The 21,258-nt window shown below is 40.9% G+C and overlaps 1 protein-coding gene across 3 annotated transcripts in view; it reads left to right on the top strand.

Moving 5' to 3' along the window:
- Window positions 1–17,633: 17,633 nt before the first annotated feature.
- Window positions 17,634–21,258, top strand: part of ANLN (anillin, actin binding protein) — a 90,542-nt gene continuing 86,917 nt past the window's right edge. For all 3 annotated transcript variants that reach the window (XM_053608826.1, XM_053608824.1, XM_053608823.1), the window contains exon 1: window positions 17,634–17,848. In XM_053608826.1, coding sequence (XP_053464801.1) covers window positions 17,831–17,848 — 18 coding nt within the window. In that variant the 5' untranslated portion in view covers window positions 17,634–17,830. The remainder of the gene's footprint in view (window positions 17,849–21,258) is intronic.

Raw genomic sequence — 21,258 nt, 5'->3', positions numbered from 1 at the left:
TAACCTTAGTAATTCTGTCAGAAAATGTTGTGAATGCTATCTTCAGAATACATCCAGAATCTAGTCCCTATCACTAGTTAATGTCACTACCATCTCTTATCTGGATTAGCAAGAGTCTCCTCAATAATCTCCCTATTCCCAACCCTACCCTCTTTCACTCTATTCTCAAAACTGAGTGGCCAGAGTGATTCCCTTTAAAGTCAGACTTTGTCACTCCTTACCTCAAACCCTTCAATGGCCTCATTACCTATGAAGTCCTCTATGACCTAGCCTTCAGTCATCTCTTTGATCTTATCTCTCTTTATTCCCCACAACACATGACCCACTAACCACCTTCCCCCTCTATGACCTCATTGATATTCCTTAACTATGCCTGGCCCTGTCTTCACTTCAAGGTCTCTGCAACTTGGGATCTCCCTGCCAGATATCCCAGGACTAGTTCCCTCACTTCCTTCCAGACTTATCTCAAATGTCATCTCTTGATGAGGCCTTTCCTGGCCACTCCATTTCAAATTCTACTCTTATATTTCCTAACCCCTTTCTCTGTTTTATTTTCTTTTTCCTAGCAGGCAACATTAGTTCATTTACTATGTATTTTTCTGATTTATCTTGATTATAATTTGTCTCACTGTATAATAAAATTTTCACAAGTGCAGGGATTTTATTCACAACTACGTGCCCAGCATCAAGAACAGTGCCTGGCACATAGTAGGCACTCAATAAATATTTGTGAATTAATGGATAAGTAGACAATAGATAATGCAAGTAAAATAGAATTACATCAAATAGACCTATAGATGAAGAATAAATATGCTTTGAATTAAAACACTTGCTATAGGGTGGCGCCTGTGGCTCAGTGAGTAGGGCAACAGCCCCATATACTGAGGGTGGTGGGTTTGTACCCGGCCCCAGACAGACTGCAACAAAAATAGCCAGGCGTTGTGGAGAGTGCCTGTAGTCCCAGCTACTCAGGAGGCTGAGGCAAGAGAATCACCTAACCCCAAGAGCTGGAGGTTGCTGTGAGCTGTGACTCCACGACCACTCTATGGAGGGTGACAAAGTGAGACTCTGTCTCTAAAAAAAAAAAACAAAAACCACTTGCTATGATAATAGCAATAAATCTTTTACATTTTTAAGAGTAGTTATTCTAGCAACATATGCTTAACGGAAAAAGTCTGTAAATAAACTGTGCTGTTAAATTCTTTATATACCTAAAATTCTGAAACCTGTTTTCCTAAAGTTTGCTATAAATGCATCTATTACCCATGCCAATTTCTAGTTTTTAAAAGTCATTGCAGTTTAAGAGGTATTTCTAAAAAAAAAAAGTCTCCTAAAAGATATTACCATGTCATATAGTCAATGTCTGAACATGAGTTTACTCTGAATGGTTTTACTAAAGCATGCTTAATCATATTGTTCATTTTCATTATATTTTGATGTAACCAAGATGTGTATTATTTTTCTCATTCCATGGGTGTTTATTAATATACAAGATGTTAAGCTTGGTGTTTTTAGAGTACATTACAAAACATGATACCTGTGCTCAAGGAACTTATTGACTAGTCGGGAAAGTTTTATATATATATACTGGTAAGTGTAGTGTATATATACATACACGTATATGTATTCAATACACTGATATATGTGTATACATATACACATGCATATAAAAGTTAGAAAATTATGTGCATTAAAAGTATTCCTCCTTGGCTCAGTGACCGTAGCACAGTGGTAACGGCGCCAGCCACATACACCGAAGTGGGCGGGTTAAACCCAGCCCAGGCCAGCTAAAACAACAATGACAACTGCAACAAAAAAATAGCCGGGTGTTGTGGTGGGCGCGTGTAGTCCCAAGTATTTGGGAGGCTGAGGCAAGAGAATCACTTAAGCCCAAGAGTTTGAGGTTGCTGTGAGCTGTGAGGTAATGGCATTCTACTGAGGGCGACATAGTGAGATTCTGTCTCACAAAAAAAAAAATAGAGGTACATATCAATATAATCAAAACATTTTAATATATATAATATATAGATTTGTGTGCTATTGAAGCACTCTTGCCAACAAATAGATGAACACAAAGAGATTATCTCATTTCTTACAAAACTAGTACTGTGATCAGCTCCTGCTCTTCTTTACATCCTCGTCAAGCTTTGTGCATATCTGCTTTGTTAATTACTGATTCGTGCTATGCCTGCTGAGTATTTCCATCTGCAGCTGTCCAGTTGGCTGCTTTTGAGTAGGCATTGTTTTTACATATCCACTAGAACAATGAACAATTCCATCTTTCTGAGAAATTTTCCTTTATACCTGATTCTACACAAACCATTACTACTAAGACAAAAAACAGTTACAACTCCAATTTCAAAGCATTGATTATAAAATCAAGTTAAACACTTATTGAAACTGTTTTAAAGTATTCATGTTTACCTTTAAGGATGCCCTTTACCCTTTTAAAAGTTTTATTAAACTTAAAATTTTCAGCATAACTAAAAATGCTATTGTGCTTATCCCGTTGAAATATACCCACTTCTCTTTTGTGGTCATTTTAATTTACACTAGTAGCATTGTATTGTGGATCCTCTCGGTTTTAGAATATTTGTAATGATGATTTGCATTTTATTTTAGAATAAAAAATCACAGAAAACAGGTGTTTTGATTGAAATATTGTTCTTTTATGTGTTGTGATTTTTATGTTATGGATAAAGAGGTTTTTTTTCATTTTCTGTCAGTAACTTTTGTTTAATTAATTATTCATGTTAATTTGTATATTCCTTTTACATGCTACATAGTAGGACAGATGGCATATATTGTTTTGTTTTATTTATTTATTTATTTATTTATTTTTGAGACAGAGTCTCACTATGTTGCCCTTGGTAGAGTGCCATTGTGTCACAGTTCACAGCAACCTCAAACTTTTGGGCTAAAGCAATTCTTTTGCCTCAGCCTCCCAAGTAGCTGGGACTACAGGTACCTGCCACAGCACCCAGCTACTTTTTTGTTGTAGTTGTCAATTGTTGTTTGGCAGGCCCAGGCTGGGTTCGAACCCGCCAGCCCCGGTATATGTGGCTGGCACCCTAGCCCCTGAGCTACAGGTGCCCAGCCTATATATATTTTGAAAAACAATTTATTGGGTGGCGCCTGTGGCTCAGTGAGTAGGGTGCCAGCCACATATACCGGGGCTGGCGGGTTCGAACCCAGTCCTGGCCAAACTGCAACAAAAAAAATAGCCGGGCATTGTGGTGGGTGCCTATAGTCCCAGCTACTTGAGAGGCTGAGGCAAGAGAATCACCTAAGCCCAAGAGCTATGAGCTGTGACTCCACAGCACTCTACTGAGGGTGACAAAGTGAGACTCTGTCTCTAAAAAGAAAGAAAGAAAGAAAAACAATTTCTTATTCATAAATTAGTTGATAGAGTTTTTGTATAAAAAAGTAGATTATACCATCTCTGTAACACAAGATTATTTTCTTTTAAGAAAGAAAGGTCACCATCCTCCCTTTTAAAGCTCAGAAGAGATTAGATCATTTACCTTGGTCCTGGGGTAGAGGCTAGCTAGTAAAGGCCAAGAAGGAGGAAGAGAGAGAGAGTGAAATTTGGAATAGGCTGCTAAAAACTATTGCTACTACATAGAAAATTAAGTAAAACATTTGACTTTCTATAGCAGAAATTCATTTTGTTGAGAGCAGAACAAATATATATTATACTTGAAACTGAGAAAAAGTTTTACTTTAAGAAGTTATTAGTAACTCAATGAATTAGAACATTATATTTATTTTAAGTTTTAGATGAGAGTTTAGAAGAATGGGGAGAGAGAAGCTTCTAGAAAACACTTCTGACTTTCCTTCCTGTTCTACTGAGAACAATTTATAGCATTCTATGTTGTTGAAAATACATGGATTAAGGAAAATTGATCTGTAGCCTGCCATTATAAAAGAACAGAAAAATCTCTTAGTTGTAATACCTCAGATTCTGACAACCATGAACAGATGTCTCAGGGAAAGTTATAAACAATGCTTCAGAGATTCAAAAGCCAAAAGAGAGAGAGAGAGAGAGAGAGAAAGAAAGATAGATCTAGGCAATTGGTAGAATTGATTTTTCCTTGGCTTTAAAAAAAATTTTTTTTCAGTGAAGTTGGATTGCTTTCAGGATGTCTGTATCAAAAGAATGAAATGTTTGCAGTATGTCTATATTCAAGAGAATGGAAAGTGTTATGTAGAAGCCAATAAAAGAATGCTTTGTGCCTCTCCCTTTTTACCTCAATGAATATAGTCAAAACAGCACAAAAATCCCGAGAAACATTTGTGTGTGTGGGATTTTTCTTGATGTTTTGTTATAAATGATTGGGGATGTGTGTTTTTTAATTAGCCAAAAAAATTGCCTTTAATTATATTTTGAAGAAACCCAAGATATGCATTAATTTATTCCTTTCACAGACATTTATTAAGTTCCTATTATACATGATGAAAAAGGCATAAGACTTACAGGGAACTTATCAAGAATGTGTACACACCTATGCATATATGGGTTTAGAAATAATGTACATATGTCAGTTACTCCTTTAGCTCACTTAACTGGGATGCTGTGGGGAGTTAATTAGAGTCCAATTTCTCTTGAAACTTACGTGGTAGTGGGAGAAACAAACAATATTATAGTTAACAAACGATGCAATTTCAGATACACAAAGGTTCTATGAAGTACAGTAAGTCAGGAAAACAGTGAGATGGTAGCTCAGTGTAAGTGGTTCCAAAAGGTCTTTTTGAGAAAGTGCCTTTTTAGCTGAGACTTAAAAGATAAGAAAGTCACGGGAAGCTGGGCCTATAGTCCAAGCTACTCAGGAGGTAGCTGAGTAGAGCTTCCTTCTCTTGAGCCAGAGAGTTTGAGATTACTGTGAGCTATAATACCATGGTACTCTAGCCTGGGACAACAGAAGAGACTCTGTCTTTAAAAAAAAAGAAAAAGGCTCGGCATCCATAGCTCAGTGAGTAAGGCACTGGCCACATACACAGAAGCTGGCAGGTTCCTGGACCTGCTAAACAACAATGACAACTGCATCCGAAAAATAGCCGGGCATTGTGGCAGGCACCTGTAGTCCCAGCTACTTGGGAGGCTGAGGCAATAGAATTGCTTAAGCCCAAGAGTTTAAGGTTGCTGTGAGCTGTGACACCAGGGCACTCTACTGAGGAGGGAATAGACTCTGTCTCGGAAAAAAGAAAGTCATGGGAATTTCTGGGGACAAGCATTCCAGGTAGAGTGAATTGCAAAAACAAAAGCTCTGAGATAAGAATGATGTTGGCTTGATCCTAGAGGTACATGAAGGTCGGTATGGTTGCAGCTAGTACGGAAAAGAAAAGTGCAGGAGAAAATATCTGAGAGGTAGGCAGGGGCCAGGGAAAGAAGTTTGGACTTTCGGGTGGTGCCTATGGCTCAGTGGGTAGGGTGCTGGCCCCATATATGGAGGGTGGCGGGTTCGAACCCGACCCAGTCAAACTGCAGCAACAAAAAAAAAAATAGCTGGGCATTATGGCGGGCACCCTACTGGAGAGGCTGAGGCAAGAGAATCACCTAAGCCCAGGAGGTTGCTGTGAGCTGTGACGATACAGCACTCTTTGGAGGGCACTCTTTTTTTTTTTGCAGTTTTTGGCTGGGGCTGGGTTTGAACTCACCACCTGTATGGGGCTGCAGCCCTACTGCTTTGAGCCACAGGCGCCGCCCAGAGACTCTTTCTCTTAAAAAAAAAAAGAAGAAGTTTGGACTTTATTCTAAGTGCAGTCAGGATCCACCGGAGGATTTTAAATAGGGGTTAAATATGGGAGTAACCTAATGTGATTTATGTTCTGTGAGGATAATGAATGAGAAGTTGAGGGTAGAAGCAGGGAGGCCACAATAAGATTGCTTTTGCTGTGGGTCAAGTAAAAGGACAATGATTGCTTTGACTGGAATGGAAGCTGTAGAGAAGGAGAGAAGTAGAAGACCCAGGATATATTTTGGAGGCAAGGTTGATAACAGGTTAGGTATGTGGGTGAACTAGGAAGAGAGGAAGAAGGAATTAAACCTGACTCCTAGGATTATGGCTTGAGCAACTAGGTGGATTGGAGAAGACTGGAGGAGAACAGGATTAGTGGGGAAATTCTATTTTGGATATTTTTTTTTTTTTTTTGTAGAGACAGAGTCTCACTTTATGGCCCTCGGTAGAGTGCCGTGGCCTCACACAGCTCACAGCAACCTCCAACTCCTGGGCTTAAGCGATTCTCTTGCCTTAGCCTCCTGAGTAGCTGGGACTACAGGCGCCTGCCACAATGCCCGGCTATTTTTTGGTTGCAGTTTGGCCGGAGCCAGGTTTGAACCCGCCACCCTCGGTATATGGGGCCGGCGCCTTACCGACCGAGCCACAGGCGCCGCCCTATTTTGGATATGTTATGTTTAACATGCCTGTTGATATCAAGTCAAGATTTCAAACAGGCATGTGGATATAAGAGTTCAGAGCTCAAAGAAGAGATCAAGCTAGAGAAAAAATTTAGGAGCTGCTACTATAGGAATGGCATTTTTTTTTTTTTTTTTGTAGAGACAGAGTCTCACTTTATGGCCCTTGGTAGAGTGCCGTGGCCTCACACAGCTCACAGCAACCTCCAACTCCTGGGCTTAAGCGATTCTCTTGCCTCAGCCTCCTGAGTAGCTGGGACTACAGGAGCCCGCCACAACGCCCGGCTATTTTTTGGTTGCAGTTTGGCCCGGGCCGGGTTTGAACCTGCCACCCTCAGCATATGGGGCTGGCGCCCTACGGACTGAGCCACAGGCGCCGCCCAGGAATGGTACTTTTAAGTCAATGAGATTGATGAGATGACTTGGGGAGTGTACATAGGCAGACAAGAACACTCTAGGTAGAATTTAGAGTTCTTACTCATTTAGTTGTGTGCAGAGGAAGAAGAGCCCAAAAGGTTTTATCTATTTACCTATCTATCTATACACGTTTAGAGAGTGATGTATGCTCTTATAACTATATATGTGCATGTGTACATGGTGTTCCTATTTTTTTTTTCTTGAGACACAGTCGGTAGAGTGCTGTGGCGTCACAGCTCACAGCAACCTCAAACTCTTGGGCTTAAGGGATTCTCTTGCCTCAGCCTCCTAAGTAGCTGGAACTACAGGCACCTACCACAAAGCCCAGCTATTTTTTTGTTGTAGTTATTGTTTAGCAGGCCCAGGCCAGGCTTAAACACTCCAGCCTCGGTGTATGTGGCCCGTGTCCTACCCCCTGAGCTACGGGCACCGCCATGTATGTGTGTTTCTGAACTGTTTATAGAATAGCTTGCAGATGTGATGTCATCTTACCCCCAAATACTTCAAAGTATGTATGTAGAGTGATGTGTTGTTTAACCATGAGGATGTATTCTGAGAAATGAGTCATGAGGCGATTTTGTTGCACAAACATCATAAAGTCCACTTACACAAACCTAGATAGAGCCTAGTGGTATATATGCTTGTAGGCTAACCTGTACAGCATGTACTTAACACTGCAGGTAACTATAACACAATGACAAGCATTTGTGTATCTAAATATAGAAAAGGTACAGTAATGGTATTATAATCGGATGGGACCACTGTTGTATAGGCAGTCTGTCATTGACCAAACCATTCTTAATACAGTGCATGATTATTATGTGTATGTGTATATATATATACAGAGAGAGAGACATAAAGCCAATGTACTAAGATATTAATATTAATATATTAAGGATCTGAGTGATTTCTAGAATCCAGTAATCTGTACCCACTTTCCCTGTCTTTCTCCTCCTCCCCCCGGGGATAAACCTTTTGCAACTGTTCCATTATTCTGAAATCATGCCAAAATAAAGCGAGTACTAAAGGTGGAAGATGACTTCACTATGGACTAGGTAGGAAATCTTGTGAGATATGACATTCAGCTGGACTCATATTTAGATATTCAAAGGTGATGAGCAGGGCATTCTGGTAGTGAGATCAGAGTGACAATGTCATGGAGTGGCCAAGAGCAGGGTTTGTTTAGGGAATAAACAGCAAATGATTGAGTTCTGTTCACTTTTCTTGGCACTGAACACTAAGCAAAGTGGGTGGTAAGGTCATTTGGAGAAAGAAAAGGGGTGCAGTGGGAAATATGGTGGAGAATGCAGTAGGGATTCAAATGGATAAGAACAAAAGGATTCTGAGCCACATTAAAGGTCCCGTTGGTTGGGATAAATTTGAAATGGAATTGGGTCAACGGCTTGTCTTTTTCTAATAATCTTTAGCAACCTTGAAAACAAAATAGAAAAAAGAGAAGGCTGTAGATTAGCAAGTTAAATGCAGCAAGGAAGACAAGGGGCTATGGAGGATGGTATTAAAATGGCTGGGTAAGGAGCAAGGAGGCATAAAAGAGGCATAAAGGAGGCTGGTCAGTGACAGGTTCTGGAAATCTGAGACTAGTCACGACTTTATTTCCTCATCTAGTTTTATAAGGAACTGGATTAGGTGATCGGTGAGTTACCTGACAGCTCTTATGGTTTTCTTTGTTTTAGCTCTCCTTTTTCTTGGCCTCCTTTTCAGAATAGATTGAGCTACTTTGCACGTGGCCTCATAGAAAAGGGCGGTGAGGGTTAAAATATGGGCATGATTACAAAGCCCAAGCTACTAGATATTACATAACATTTTAAATTTGGCAAAAAGTTCAGAAAGGAGAATGGATTCAAAAGTTAGGATTGGATGAGGGGACTTGCAGATTTAATACCAGTGAGCAGATGTGGAGAATAGAGGATTCAAGATTAAAATCAGAAGGCCAGCTTTGTGGTGGAAATCTTAAAAGAGATGGAGCCTTTCCAAGTGTTGATTAGAACCCTTGTGCAGTCAAATGTATGGGCAAATGGGAAGAAGAAAGGAGGTCAGAGGGAGGAGAGGGAGGGGAGGGGCAGGGGAAGATGGGTGGAGGGAGGGTAATTGGTGGGAACACACCTACAGTGCATTTTACAAGGGTACATGTTAAATTTACTAAGTGTAGGGTATAAATGTCTTAACACAATAACTAAGAAAATGCGGTGATGGTTATGTTAACCAGTTTGATGAAAATATTTCAAATGGTATATAAAACCAGCACATTGTATCCCATGATTGCATTAATGTACACAGCTATGATTTAAGAAAAAAAAGAAAAAAGAAAGGAGGTCAGTATAGTTGGAAGATATGAGGTATGGTGAAGGCCTGAAGTAAGAGACTGTGGTCCCTAAGAATTCATCAGCAAACTTTTTTTTGAGACAGTATCTCAAGCTGTTACCCTGGGTAGAGTGCCATGGTGTCACTGCAACCTCAAACTCTTGGGCTTAAGCAATTCTCTTCCCTCAGCCTCCTGAGTAGCTAGGAATACAGGCGCCCGCCACAACGCCCAGCTATTTTTTTTGGTTGTAGTTGTCGTTGTTTGGCAGGCCCAGTCTGGATTCAAACCCGCCAGCTCCAGTGTATGTGGTTGGCACCCTAGCCACTTGAGCTACAGGCACCAAGCTCAAACATTTTCTTTTTTAAAGATAGCATCTTACTTGGTAGAGTGCCATGGCATCTTAGCTCACTGCAATCTCAAACTCTTGGGTTCAAGCAATCCTCTTGCCTTAGCTTCCCAAGCAGCTGGAACTTCAGGCACTGGCCACAAGACCTGGCTATTTTTTAGAAACAGGGTCTTGCTCTGGCTCAGGCTATCTTGAACCTGTGAGCTTAGACCCTTCCACCCCCCAGCCTCCCAAGTGCTGGGATTATTAAGGGCATGAGCCACCATGCCCAGCAAGCAAAATAGGCCCTTTTTGAAGGCCTATTAAGTGCCAGGCATGGATGAGTCTGAGGAGGACTGAGATAGTATTAGCCTGTGAGAAGCAGGAAAGATGAGACTGAAAGTAGATGTCATGAACTCCAACATTTGAAAGGATTAATGAAAGAGTAAATGAACCATGAGGTCTGGAAGTATTATGTGAGGAACAATTTTTGAAATGTTTAGATTACGAAGTTCATGGCAGACATCAGTAGTGTACAATGAACCTGGTATATTCTCCTGTATAAAATTTAAGAAGACTTTATCTTTGGTGTTCAGTAAAGAGATGTTTATGTTGGCTCAGTGCCTGTAGCTCAGCAGCTAGGGCACTAGCCACATACTGGAGCTGGCAAGTTGGAATCCAGCCCGGGCCTGATAAACAACAATGACATCTACACCCAAAAAATAGCTGAGTGTTGTGGTGGACGCTGTAGTCCCAGTATTATGGGAGGCTGAGGCAAGAGAATCGCTTAAGCCCAAGAGTTTGAGGTTGCTATGAGCTGTAACACCACGGCACTCTACCCAGGGTGATAGCTTGAGACTCTGTCTCAAAAAAAAAAAAAAAAAGAGAGAGAGAGATGTTAACGTTAAAGAAACATGGGCTGCTGCTATTTTGTAATATTAAGAGATACTTTTCTTTAAAATGGGCTCACTAAAATATTAAGTTTTATGAAAATAGCTTTAAGAAATCCAGGTATAGAAAAGTCATCAATATAGAAATTATAGTGTGATTAAGTACATAAAATAATTCTTCCTCTTTATGACTGTGGTCTTTAAACATGAAAGACCTTTTCCCTTAAAATTCTTTTTTTTTTTGTAGAGACAGAGTCTCACTTTATGGCCCTCGGTAGAGTGCCGTGGCCTCACACAGCTCACAGCAACCTCTAACTCTGGGCTTAAGCGATTCTCTTGCCTCAGCCTCCCGAGTAGCTGGGACTACAGGTGCCCGCCACAACGCCTGGCCACAGGCACCGCCCTCCCTTAAAATTTTTACCAAGCATTTGAGAAAGTAAAAAGGAAATAAAGGCAGTATACATTTGAGAATAGTCTACTGAATAAAGGAGATATGCCAGTAGTTGCAGTGGTTTTTGGAAACAATACAATTGTGTTCAGGAAGCACAGTATGTTTTCTCTCACTCTGGAATCTAAAACATTTTCATTGATTAGAAAAGAAAATAAATCTTTGTGACACTAACAACCATTAGTAGTAGAGACTGTAATGAATAAATTAGCCCTTTTCAGTAACATTTAAATAACATCCTTTGATGGTTCTTATTCCTGCCCTATAATAAATGTGTAAAAGCCAGATAACCTGAGGTAGAGAACTTGAGTTTAATCCTTCTTGCCTCTGCCTTATGGTTAGGTCTTGACCTTTTCTTTCCCTGTAAAAATAAAAATATTTATGTTATTATATTATTTTGTGAATTAAATGAGAATTTGAATGGTATTTTGAAAAGTTAACTGTAAATATAAAGCATTTGGATCATCCCTGCTGAAGTTAATACTTTCAGATTTTTTTTTTTTTTTTTTGAGATAGTCTCACTTTGTGGCCCCTGGTTAAAGTGTGATGGTGTCAACCTAACTCACAGCAACCTCAAATTCTTAGGTTCAAGTGATCCTCCTGCCTCAGCCTCCTGAGTAGCTGGGACTACAGATGTGTGCCACCATGCCTGGCAAGTTTTTCTATTTTTAATAGAGATGGGCATCTAGCTCTTGCTCAGGCTAGTCTTGAACTCCTAAGCTTAAATAGTCACTCTCCTCAGCCTCCCAGAGTGCTAGGATTATAGGCATGAGTTACCACACCGGGCCAGGCCTTGCAGTTTTGATAAGGATATTATTGGATACCATGTTAATTGCAATGAAGAACATAAACTTGATCAAAACAAGGAATTGAGGGTGGCACCTGTGGCTCAAAGGAGTAGGGCGCCAGCCCCATATGCCGGAGGTGGTGGGTTCAAACCCAGCCCTGGCCAAAAAAATTGCAAAAAACAAACAAACAAAAAAAAAAAACAAGGAATTGATGCTGCATAATTTGGTTTTTTTTCATAATTTATTTTTTAAAAAGCTCTCTATAAATTACCAAAACTAATAAGATAGTTTAGTAGGTTGGCTATAATCACTTATATTCCTAAAACACTATAATCAAAAAGTATCATTTATAAAAACAACAACAAAGATTCACAGGAATAAATTTAACAAAGTTAAGAGATCTTTATGGAAGTGTGTTATAAACATTTCTGGAAGACATAATGAAAATATAGCATGCTGGGTGGTGCCGGTGGCTCAAGGAGCAGGGTGCCGGTCCCATATGCTGGAGGTGGCGAGTTCAAACCCAGCCCCGGCCAAAAAAAAAATAAAATTAATTAAAAAAAAATAAAAAAAAAATAAAAACAAAGAAAATATAGCATGCTTATTAATGGGAAGGCTTGATATAACAAAGATGTCAATTCTCTCCAAATTATAAGATAAATTCAGTGCAATTTGAATTAAAAATCTCAAAAGGGAGGCTGGGCATGGGCTCCTGCCTGTAATCCTAGCACTCTGGGAGGTCGAGGTGGGTAGATTGCTTGAGCAATCATGAGTTTGAGAACAGCCTAAGCCAAAGCCAGACCCCATCTCTACTAAAAATAGAAAAACTGAGGCAAGAGGATCGCTTGAGCCCAACAGTTGGAGTTGCTGTGAGCCATAATGCCATAGCACTCTACCCAGGGTGACGGCTTGAGACTCTGTCTCAAAAAAAAAAAAAAAAAAAAAACTTAAAAGAGTTTTTTGTTTGTTTGTTTTTGTGGAGCATGAGCATCTGACTCTAAAATTCATGTGGGGGAAATGAACCACATCAATTTTGAATTTGCCCTACCAAATATCAGCATTCACAAGACAGAGTGATATTGAGAAAGGAATAGACAAATAGACCAGTAGAACAGAATAGAGAGCTCTATCATGTAAAAAGTTGATATACAGAGGGTGCCCCTCAAATGTATACACATTTTTTTTTTTTGAGACAGAGTCTCACTTTGTCACCCTCAGTAGAGTGCAGTGGCATCACAGCTCACAGCAACCTCCAGCTCTTGGGCTTAGGCAATTATCTTGCCTCAGCCTCCCGAGTAGCTGGACTACAGGCACCCACCACAATGCCTGGCTATTTTTTTGTTTGTTTGTTTGTTTGCAGTTTGGCCTGGGTGGATTTGAATCTGCCACTCTCGGTATATGGGGCAGGCACCCTGCTTACTGAGCACAGGCACTGACCCAAATGTATACACATTTTAAGAAAAGAAAAAAATGTTTTAAGATTTCAATACTCAATATAACCAATAACAAAAGATGAATACAAGTCATGTTTAATTTCTGCAGTTACAAGAAGTGCTCCAAGTGGTTACCATCAGTGTCCAGACACTTTAGATTGCTGTGAACTATGGGAACAATGATGACCAAAGTGTCCACTTGTATTGCTGCACATGCAGTTTCAATTCCCACAGTGCAGCCAGTGGAAGGCCTTTGAGGCCTCTCATACTCACACCTCCATTGTTGTACTTTTTTTTTTTTTTTGAGACAGTTTCACTATGTCACCCTTGGTAGAGTGCTGTGGTGTCACAGTTCACAGCAACCTCAAACTCTTGGAATTAAGCAATTCTCTTGCCTCAGCCTCCCAAGTAGCTGGGACTACAGGTGCCCAGCACAGCTATTTTTGTTGTTGTTGCACTTGTCATTGTTGCTTTAGCTGGCCTGGTCTGGGTTCAAACCTGCCAGTCTTGGTGTATGTGGCTGGCGTCCTACTCACTGACCTAAGGGCGCCACCCCATTGTTATACTTTTACAATGCTCTCCAATTTCAAATATTTCTTCAAAATGGTTTTGCCCTCTTCCAAATACAGCTGTGCTTCTGCCATTTTCTTTGACTATCCCACCTGCCACAGGTGATGCTCCTGTTCATTTGATTAGCATATCGTTAGAGCAAATGTCATACGACACATTGCTACTGTAATTCAATTCAACTTCAAAGAGTAACACAAATAACCTCTCTTAACCTCTCATACTACACATTGCTACTGTAATTCAATTCAACTTCAAAGAGTAACACAGATAACCTTTTTTAAAATGCATATACATTTTTTTTTGGTACTCCAGGTATAAAAGTGGCATTACAGGTCAATGGGAAAAGGATGGACAATTTAGGAATCATGCTAAGATTAAAAACAGAATCTAGAAAGTCTAAAGACAAAGCCATGAACATTCATACTTTAAAATTTTTAGAAGAAAATATAGGAGACCATCTTTATGACCTTAGGGTAGGGAAGAAACCTATGAAACAATAAGAAAAAGACATGTAACTGCACAAAAAAATGGGCATAGAAGATTGAAAATTGGGTGGTGCCTGTGGCTCAGTGAGTAGGGTGCCGGCCCCATATACCAAGGGTGGCAGGTTCGAACCAGGCCCAGCCAAACTGCAACAACCAATAAATAAATAAATAAATAAATAAAAAATAGCCGGGTGTTGTGGCCGGTGCCTGTAGTCCTAGCTACTCAGGAGGCTGAGGCAAGAGAATTGCCTAAGCCCAGGAGTTGGAGGTTGCTATGAGCAGTGTGACGCCATGGCACTCTACCAAGGGCAATAAAGTGAGACTCTGTCTCTTAAGGAAAAAAAAAAAAAGAAGAAGAATATTGAAAATCACAAAGAGAAAAACTGAAAGGGCAATAAACACATGTTCATCTTCACTTGTGATAAGAGAAATGCACACAAACAAAGGTGATAAAATTTTAAAAGTATCCAAGTATTGAGAAACTGGAGCAGCAGGCATATTCATATGCTAGTGATTGGAATATAAATTGGGACAATCATGTTAAAGAACAACTTAGTTTCAATATCTGGTAACAATATTGAACTATATTTATTGAACCGGTGTGATGGCTCACACCTGGAATCCTAGCACTCTGGGTTGCCAAGGCAGGTAGATTGCTTGAGTCACGAGTTCCAGACCAGCCTGAGCTACAGCAGGACCCCATCTCTAAAAAAAAAATAGCTGGACATTGGAGCAGGCGCCTGTAGTACCAGCTACTCCAGAGGCTGAGGCAGGAGGATCACTTGAGCCTAAGAATTTGAGGTTGTTGTGAGCTGTGAGCTGTGAGCTGATACGACAGGACTTTACCAAGGATGACATAGTGAGACTCTGTCTTAAAAAAAAAAAAAAAAATTATTTATTGAAATAATCTACTGGGGGAAAGGGAGGGGAGGGAGGGAGATTGGTGGGATTACACCTGCAGAGCATCTTACAAGGGTATATGTGAAATTTGGTAGATGTGGAATGTAGATGTCTTGGCACAATAACTGGGAGAATGCCAGGAAGGCTGTGTTGACCAGTGGGATGAAAATGTGTCAAACGGTCTATGAAACTAGTGTATGATGCCCCATGATCATATCAATGTACACAGCTATGATTTAATAAAAAAAAAAGAAATAATCTACTAATTCCTAGATAATGTTCCACATATAAACTTAGATAATGTTTTCCCTAAGGAGATACAGAAGTAATCATGGCATCATTTTAGGAATAAAATACTGGTAACAAGCTAACTGTTCCTTAACAAGGACATTTATGTATCCATTAATGCATAAATTATAAGTATAGTTATGTCATATAATTTAGTAGTGAAAATGAACAACGCAGCTTAGGTGTGAGTGAGCATAAATATCACAAAGAATTTAATATTGAGCCAAAGTTACAGAGACATACATACAATGAAAATGAAATTTATATAAAACACTAAATATTGCTATGTATATGTGTATATGTGTGTGTGTATATATATATATTTTTTTTTACAGAGAGAAAGATAATAGTATAGTAGAAGTAGACATATTGCCATGAGAATGATAAACATCAAAATCAGGATACTTTTGCTCCCTGAGGAGTGAGAAGCGGAGTAAGATTAGGAAAGGGACACATTGGAGACTTCAATTATGTGTGGAATTCTTTTAAAGCTAGGTGGCTGATACATGGCTTTTTTAATTCACATTTTTGTTGTAAACTAGAAATATTTAACACGATTTTTAAAAAGGGAAAAATCATTCTAAATAGCTTATAAACTAAGGAATGAACTACCAGAGGTTAAGAATGGAAAAGGGCATGGTAGGAGATAATTATAGTATTCTAGAAGTATCTAGCATAGTTTTGGGAAGGTAGTAGGTGCTTCACACACAGGAGCTATTGTGGTGATGGTTGTTATTACCCTCAACACCATCATCATCAAAATCTAAGGGGATTATGAGGAAAGATAAACTAAACTAGATGTCCTGAGTGGATTATCTTGTGCTAGGTATTTTGTTTCTTTTGATCCAGAATCTAGTTGAGGAAGTTATAAAGAAACTTAAGGTTCACAAAAGCAATAAACAGAAGGCATAACGGATGCATAAATTTCAAATGACTCATTTTCCAATGTTGTTTAAAACACACACACACCCCAAATACACACACCCCTTTCCTGTCTAGCACTAGAAACAAACTCAAAACTCTTTTCTTTTTGTTCATAAGTAGCACATTTGGGGTTAAATATTAATAATTCTGTGCACCATACATTTGGACAATGCCTTATTTATTTCAGAATATTTTTGGATAATCTTTATTCATCTGTCCTTACTAACAATTGTTAGGAAGGCAGGACAATAGATTATTCCTGTCATATCATTGAGTAAACTAAAGTATGAGGAGGCTAAATCAGATTGTTTTTAACTCGGTGAACTTCATAAAATCCCACGTTAAATAATTTACGACTGAATGGGCTTTTTTGCAAATAGGTCAGTTAATTACATTTTCAAAAGAATCTATTACTTGCCCAAAATGTAAAAAAAAAAGGGTTAAATGATTTGCGTAAAGCCTGAAATCATAAGGTTTATAGTAAAGATACTGATAAAATACTTTTTGTAATGCTTACTGACTGCTTAAAACGGAAAGGTTATTAGATATATTGAAACATCTTGGTAGAAATAGTTCTGTTTTGTTCAGTTGCTGGGCAGTTACTCTGTAATCTACAAGGGTGTTACTTTTTCCGATGAATAAATCAAGACCTGTCTCTACAAGCCCTAGCACAGACTTGCCACGGAAGAAATCTGATACAGCAACTATGTTACATACCTTACCATTTAGAGTACTCTATCAAAAGTAAGCAGGAGACAGCTTGATCTAGGGTGGAAAAGTGAAGGATGAGCTGAGAACGGGATTTTCATTTCTCCTGGACTGCTTAACGACTGGAATATTCCTTCTCTCAGCACTAAGAGGGAGGGACTGAATTAGAGGGTTTCTCAGAATTCTTCCAGATCCAGCTTTGTGTACAGTTGGATGGGATTTAAAATAAGAACTCTAGCGTATGAACACTTCACGTAGGCCAAGATTATTTTCCCAAGGAGTAAAGCCTCCAGGGCCCAAGGTGGGTCACTGGTCATTGGGCCCACTTGTCCGAGGACCCATCACCACCTGCCTGAGGTCCAAGACTGCCGTCCCCCTAGTGGTGAAGTAGGGGTAGGGAGTGGCGCAGAGAAAAAGCTAGTGAAGGCCAAAGGGACAGTGGCAATTCAAATACAAGGGCTCTTAATCCTTTATTTAGGAATGAAGGCAGGCAGGAACGCCCAAATGCGGTTGCAAAGAGACCGGCCTTAGCCGGGTTGGGTGTGTGAACGTTGTGGGTGGAGACCCCGCTCAGACGCGGAAGGGCAGGAAGACCCGCCCCCAGCCTCCGGCGTCCGCCGCAGCCAGGGCCCGGCAGTGGCGGGGGGAAGGAGGCGGGGCCACCCCTGGGAACCTCAGGGCCCCGCCCCGCCCAGCGCGCATGCTCGCGGCTCCGGCGCTGAAATTCAAATTTGAACGGCCACAGGAGGCCGAGTCTGACACTGGAGGCTGAGGGAAGAGGAGAGTAGGTTGTGGGAGAGCTCCCCGTCCAGCATTCCTTGTTTTCTCCAGGAGACACACTGGGCCGAAACTCACTTTTCCTGAATTTGAACCACCGTTTCCACCGTCTCGTAGTCGACACGCTGTGCCTGGGGCCATGGACCCGTTTACGGAGGTGAGAAAACCTGCGGGTGCAGTCAGCCGTGACCTCTCTTGGCCCCCACCTTCCCTTCCTACTGTCAGCGTCGGAGCCCATGGGGCCGGGGGCGCGTGCGTGCGCGTGCGCAGTGCGTGCGTGCGGGGGTCGGGCGCGGGCCTGCCTGCAGGAGCCGGGAGAGGGCGGCGGCTGCAGCCTGCTCCACGGCTCAGGGATGACGGCGAATTTGTTGTCCCTGTCCGGCAGAGGAAACTCTGGGAGGAAAGCTATTGCTGGCTGTAGTGAGAACACTCCTGTCAGCCCCGTTAATGTAATGCCCCTCTGCAGTCCGCCTCCCCACCCTCGGCTTGGGCTTGAGCGAACACGGCCTGCTGGTAAAAGCTGGAATACCTTGCAGGGCGAAGTGTGGCGTCCGAGTGACTCAGTGATCAGCCTGGAAAAGGAATGGGAGGTGGTTTGCGGACTTCGCGTGGCCAGCAGAGGAGCTGTTAGGAATGCTGTTAATCATTTGACAGCAAAACGTTAAAATAGGCAGGTGCTTGAAACCATTGCCTTCGTTCAGAAAAAGTCGGTAGTTCCTTCAGACCGCGTTACTCAGCTGGCTAGCGAGGTATTGACACTTTAGAAGGAAACCGTGCTGCCTAAACGTGTATAAAACAAAATTATCAGCCTACGATTTAAAAAAAAAAACAGTAAAAAGCTAAATCTTTCGGTGTTGGTGGAGCACATCATTACAACATTTACTTCATCTTTTATTCCTTGGAAATAGGATATGCATTATGTTGTTATTGTGTCAAACAAAAAAATTTTTTTTTTTTTTTTTTTTTGTAGTTTTTGGCCGGGGCTGGGTTTGAACCCGCCATCTCTGGCATGTGGGGCCGGCGCCCTACTCCACAGGCGCCGCCCTCAATTATTAATCTAGCTGTAGCCATTGTTACCTTCCTAAGTGTCTTGTTGCCAGTTGTCCATCCCCTTATATTCCAGGACAGTTCCTTTTTTTTAGGCTGTTGTGCAAGTTTTAAACTGTTATTTTTTGAATTGTTGTAAAGTGGGCCTTAAGTGTCTCTATACTAGAGTCAAACACTCGAATCTCATGGAGAGTAGTAATACCTTCTTTTATGGGGATATAGTTATAATTCCATAGGTTAAGTTTAAGATAGTGATTTTGAAAGTTGGCTGAAACTTGTATTTGTAAAAATGCCATTCTGTAAGGGCAGTGCCTGTGGCTCAAAGGAATAGGACGCCAGCCCCACATGCTGGAGGTGGTGGGTTCAAACCCAGCCTCAGCCAAAAAAACTGCAAAAAAAATGCCCTTCTGAAGCTAGTACAAATTTAGAATGTGCTTAGAAATATGTGTGGTTTAATATGCATGTTTTGTATTGTGAGAAGTTAGGTCAGCTGCAGTTGGAATAAATGGCTTTAACATCTTTTCCTTAATTGGTCATGTGTGAACTATTTGAAATGGTTCCAACTATTAGGTGCTTAATTAGAGGATTCATGACATTTTTGTGCAGTGAAATGAACTTCTGGTACAGTTTTTGAAAAGGACTGAAAGTCAGTATAAAATGACTTTCTCCATCAGAGTTCCTTCATAGAACCATGGAACACAGAAAATTATTTAAGAAACCTGTATTCTTAGTTCCCCCAAGAGCGATTCGTAATCAATGCCATCCTAAAAACATAGGAAAGACATTAATTCATTACATTAATGCCAGGGCTTAATTCTTTTGGTAACTCCAGTTCAGAAGGGCTACAATCATCCTAAACTCTTTTTTCCTCAAACAAGACTTCTTCACTGGTCCTCTTCCCTGTTGTTGCTGGTACTATTCGGGGACACTTTTACTTTCCCTTTCTCTTTTTTATTTCCTTTTTTTTTTTTTTTTTCTGTTGTTGGGGATTCATTGAGGGTACAAGATGTGTCACACACTGACACATCAGTGTCAGTGGGACACTCTTAATTTCCCTGTCTCATCAGCCTGGCAAACTGTTATTTGACTTCTAGCTCAGATTGACCTCCCTTTTTCAGAGGGGAGATCACCTCTCACAGTACTTACCCCACTGGAATCTACCTGTAGAATGCATTTACCTGTTCAACATATTTCCTGCCAGAATGTGAGCTTTATGAAGGCAGAGATTGTTCTTTTCTATTCAAAGACAGTTTCCCTAACATCAAACACATCCGATAACATTTTGCTGAATTAACAAAGAATAGAGCTATTAGCTACATATTATTTCACAATTACATACAACAATAACTGTTAGAACATTTTAGCAATTTTTCTCTTATTGAAGAAATTTCAAAATACAAAAGATGAGTGGTATAACCTTCATACACTCATCATTCAGCTTTTGTAGTTTTCTTTTCTTTCTTTCTTTTTTTTTTGTAGAGATAGTCTCACTTTATCGCCCTCGGTAGAGTGCTGTGGCATCACACAGTTCACAGCAACTTCCAACTCCTGCGCTTAGGCGATTCTGTTGCCTCAGCCTCCCGAGTAGCTGGGACTACAGGCTCCTGCCACAGCGCCCGGCTATTTTTTGGTTGCAGTTTGGCCGGTGCTGGTTTTGAATCCACCACCCTCAGTATATGGGGCTGGCCCCTTACCCATTGAGCCACAGGTGCTGCTCTAACGCCCAGCTATTTTTTTGTTGCAGTTTGGCGGGGGCAGGTTAAAACCCGCCACCTTCAGTATATGGGGCTGGCGCCCTACCTACTGAGCCACTGGCGCCACCCAGCTTTTGTAGTTTTCAACGTGTGGCCATTTTGTTTTACTATGTACCACTCTTACCCATCCTGACTTATTGTGGAGCAACTTCTAGACATCATATAATTTCATATATAAATATTTTGTATTTTTCACTAAAAGCTAAAGACTTTAAATAAATATGGTGCTATTATTGCATCTAAAAAATTAAAACAATTCCTCAATATCATCAAATATCTATCAATGTTCATTTCTCCAAGTGTTTCATGTTCAGCTTGTCAGGTTTTAGACAGAGTCCACTGGACAGTGTCTTTTTTTTTTTTTTGTAGAGACAGAGTCTCACTGTACCGCCCTCGGATAGAGTGCCGTGGTGTCACACGGCTCACAGCAACCTCTAACTCTTGGGCTTACGCGATTCTCTTGCCTCAGCCTCCCGAGCAGCTGGGACTACAGGCGCCCGCCACAACGCCCGGCTATTTTTTTGTTGCAGTTTGGCCGGGGCTGGGTTTGAACCCGCCACTCTCGGCATATGGGGCCGGCGCCCTACTCACTGAGCCACAGGCGCCGCCCTTTTTTTTTTTTTTTTTTTGAGACAGAGCCTCAAGCTGTCCCCCTGGGTAGAGTGCTGTGGCATCACAGCTCACAGCAACCTCCAACTCCTGGGCTCAAGGAATTCTGCCTCCGCCTCCCAATTAGGTGGGACTATAGGCGCCTGCCACAACTCCC

Source organism: Nycticebus coucang, chromosome 11 (genome assembly GCF_027406575.1).
Source record: "Nycticebus coucang isolate mNycCou1 chromosome 11, mNycCou1.pri, whole genome shotgun sequence".
NCBI lineage: Eukaryota > Metazoa > Chordata > Mammalia > Primates > Lorisidae > Nycticebus > Nycticebus coucang.
The sequence above is the reverse complement of the archived record's forward strand: the minus strand, read 5'-3'. Positions and strand labels throughout refer to the sequence as shown.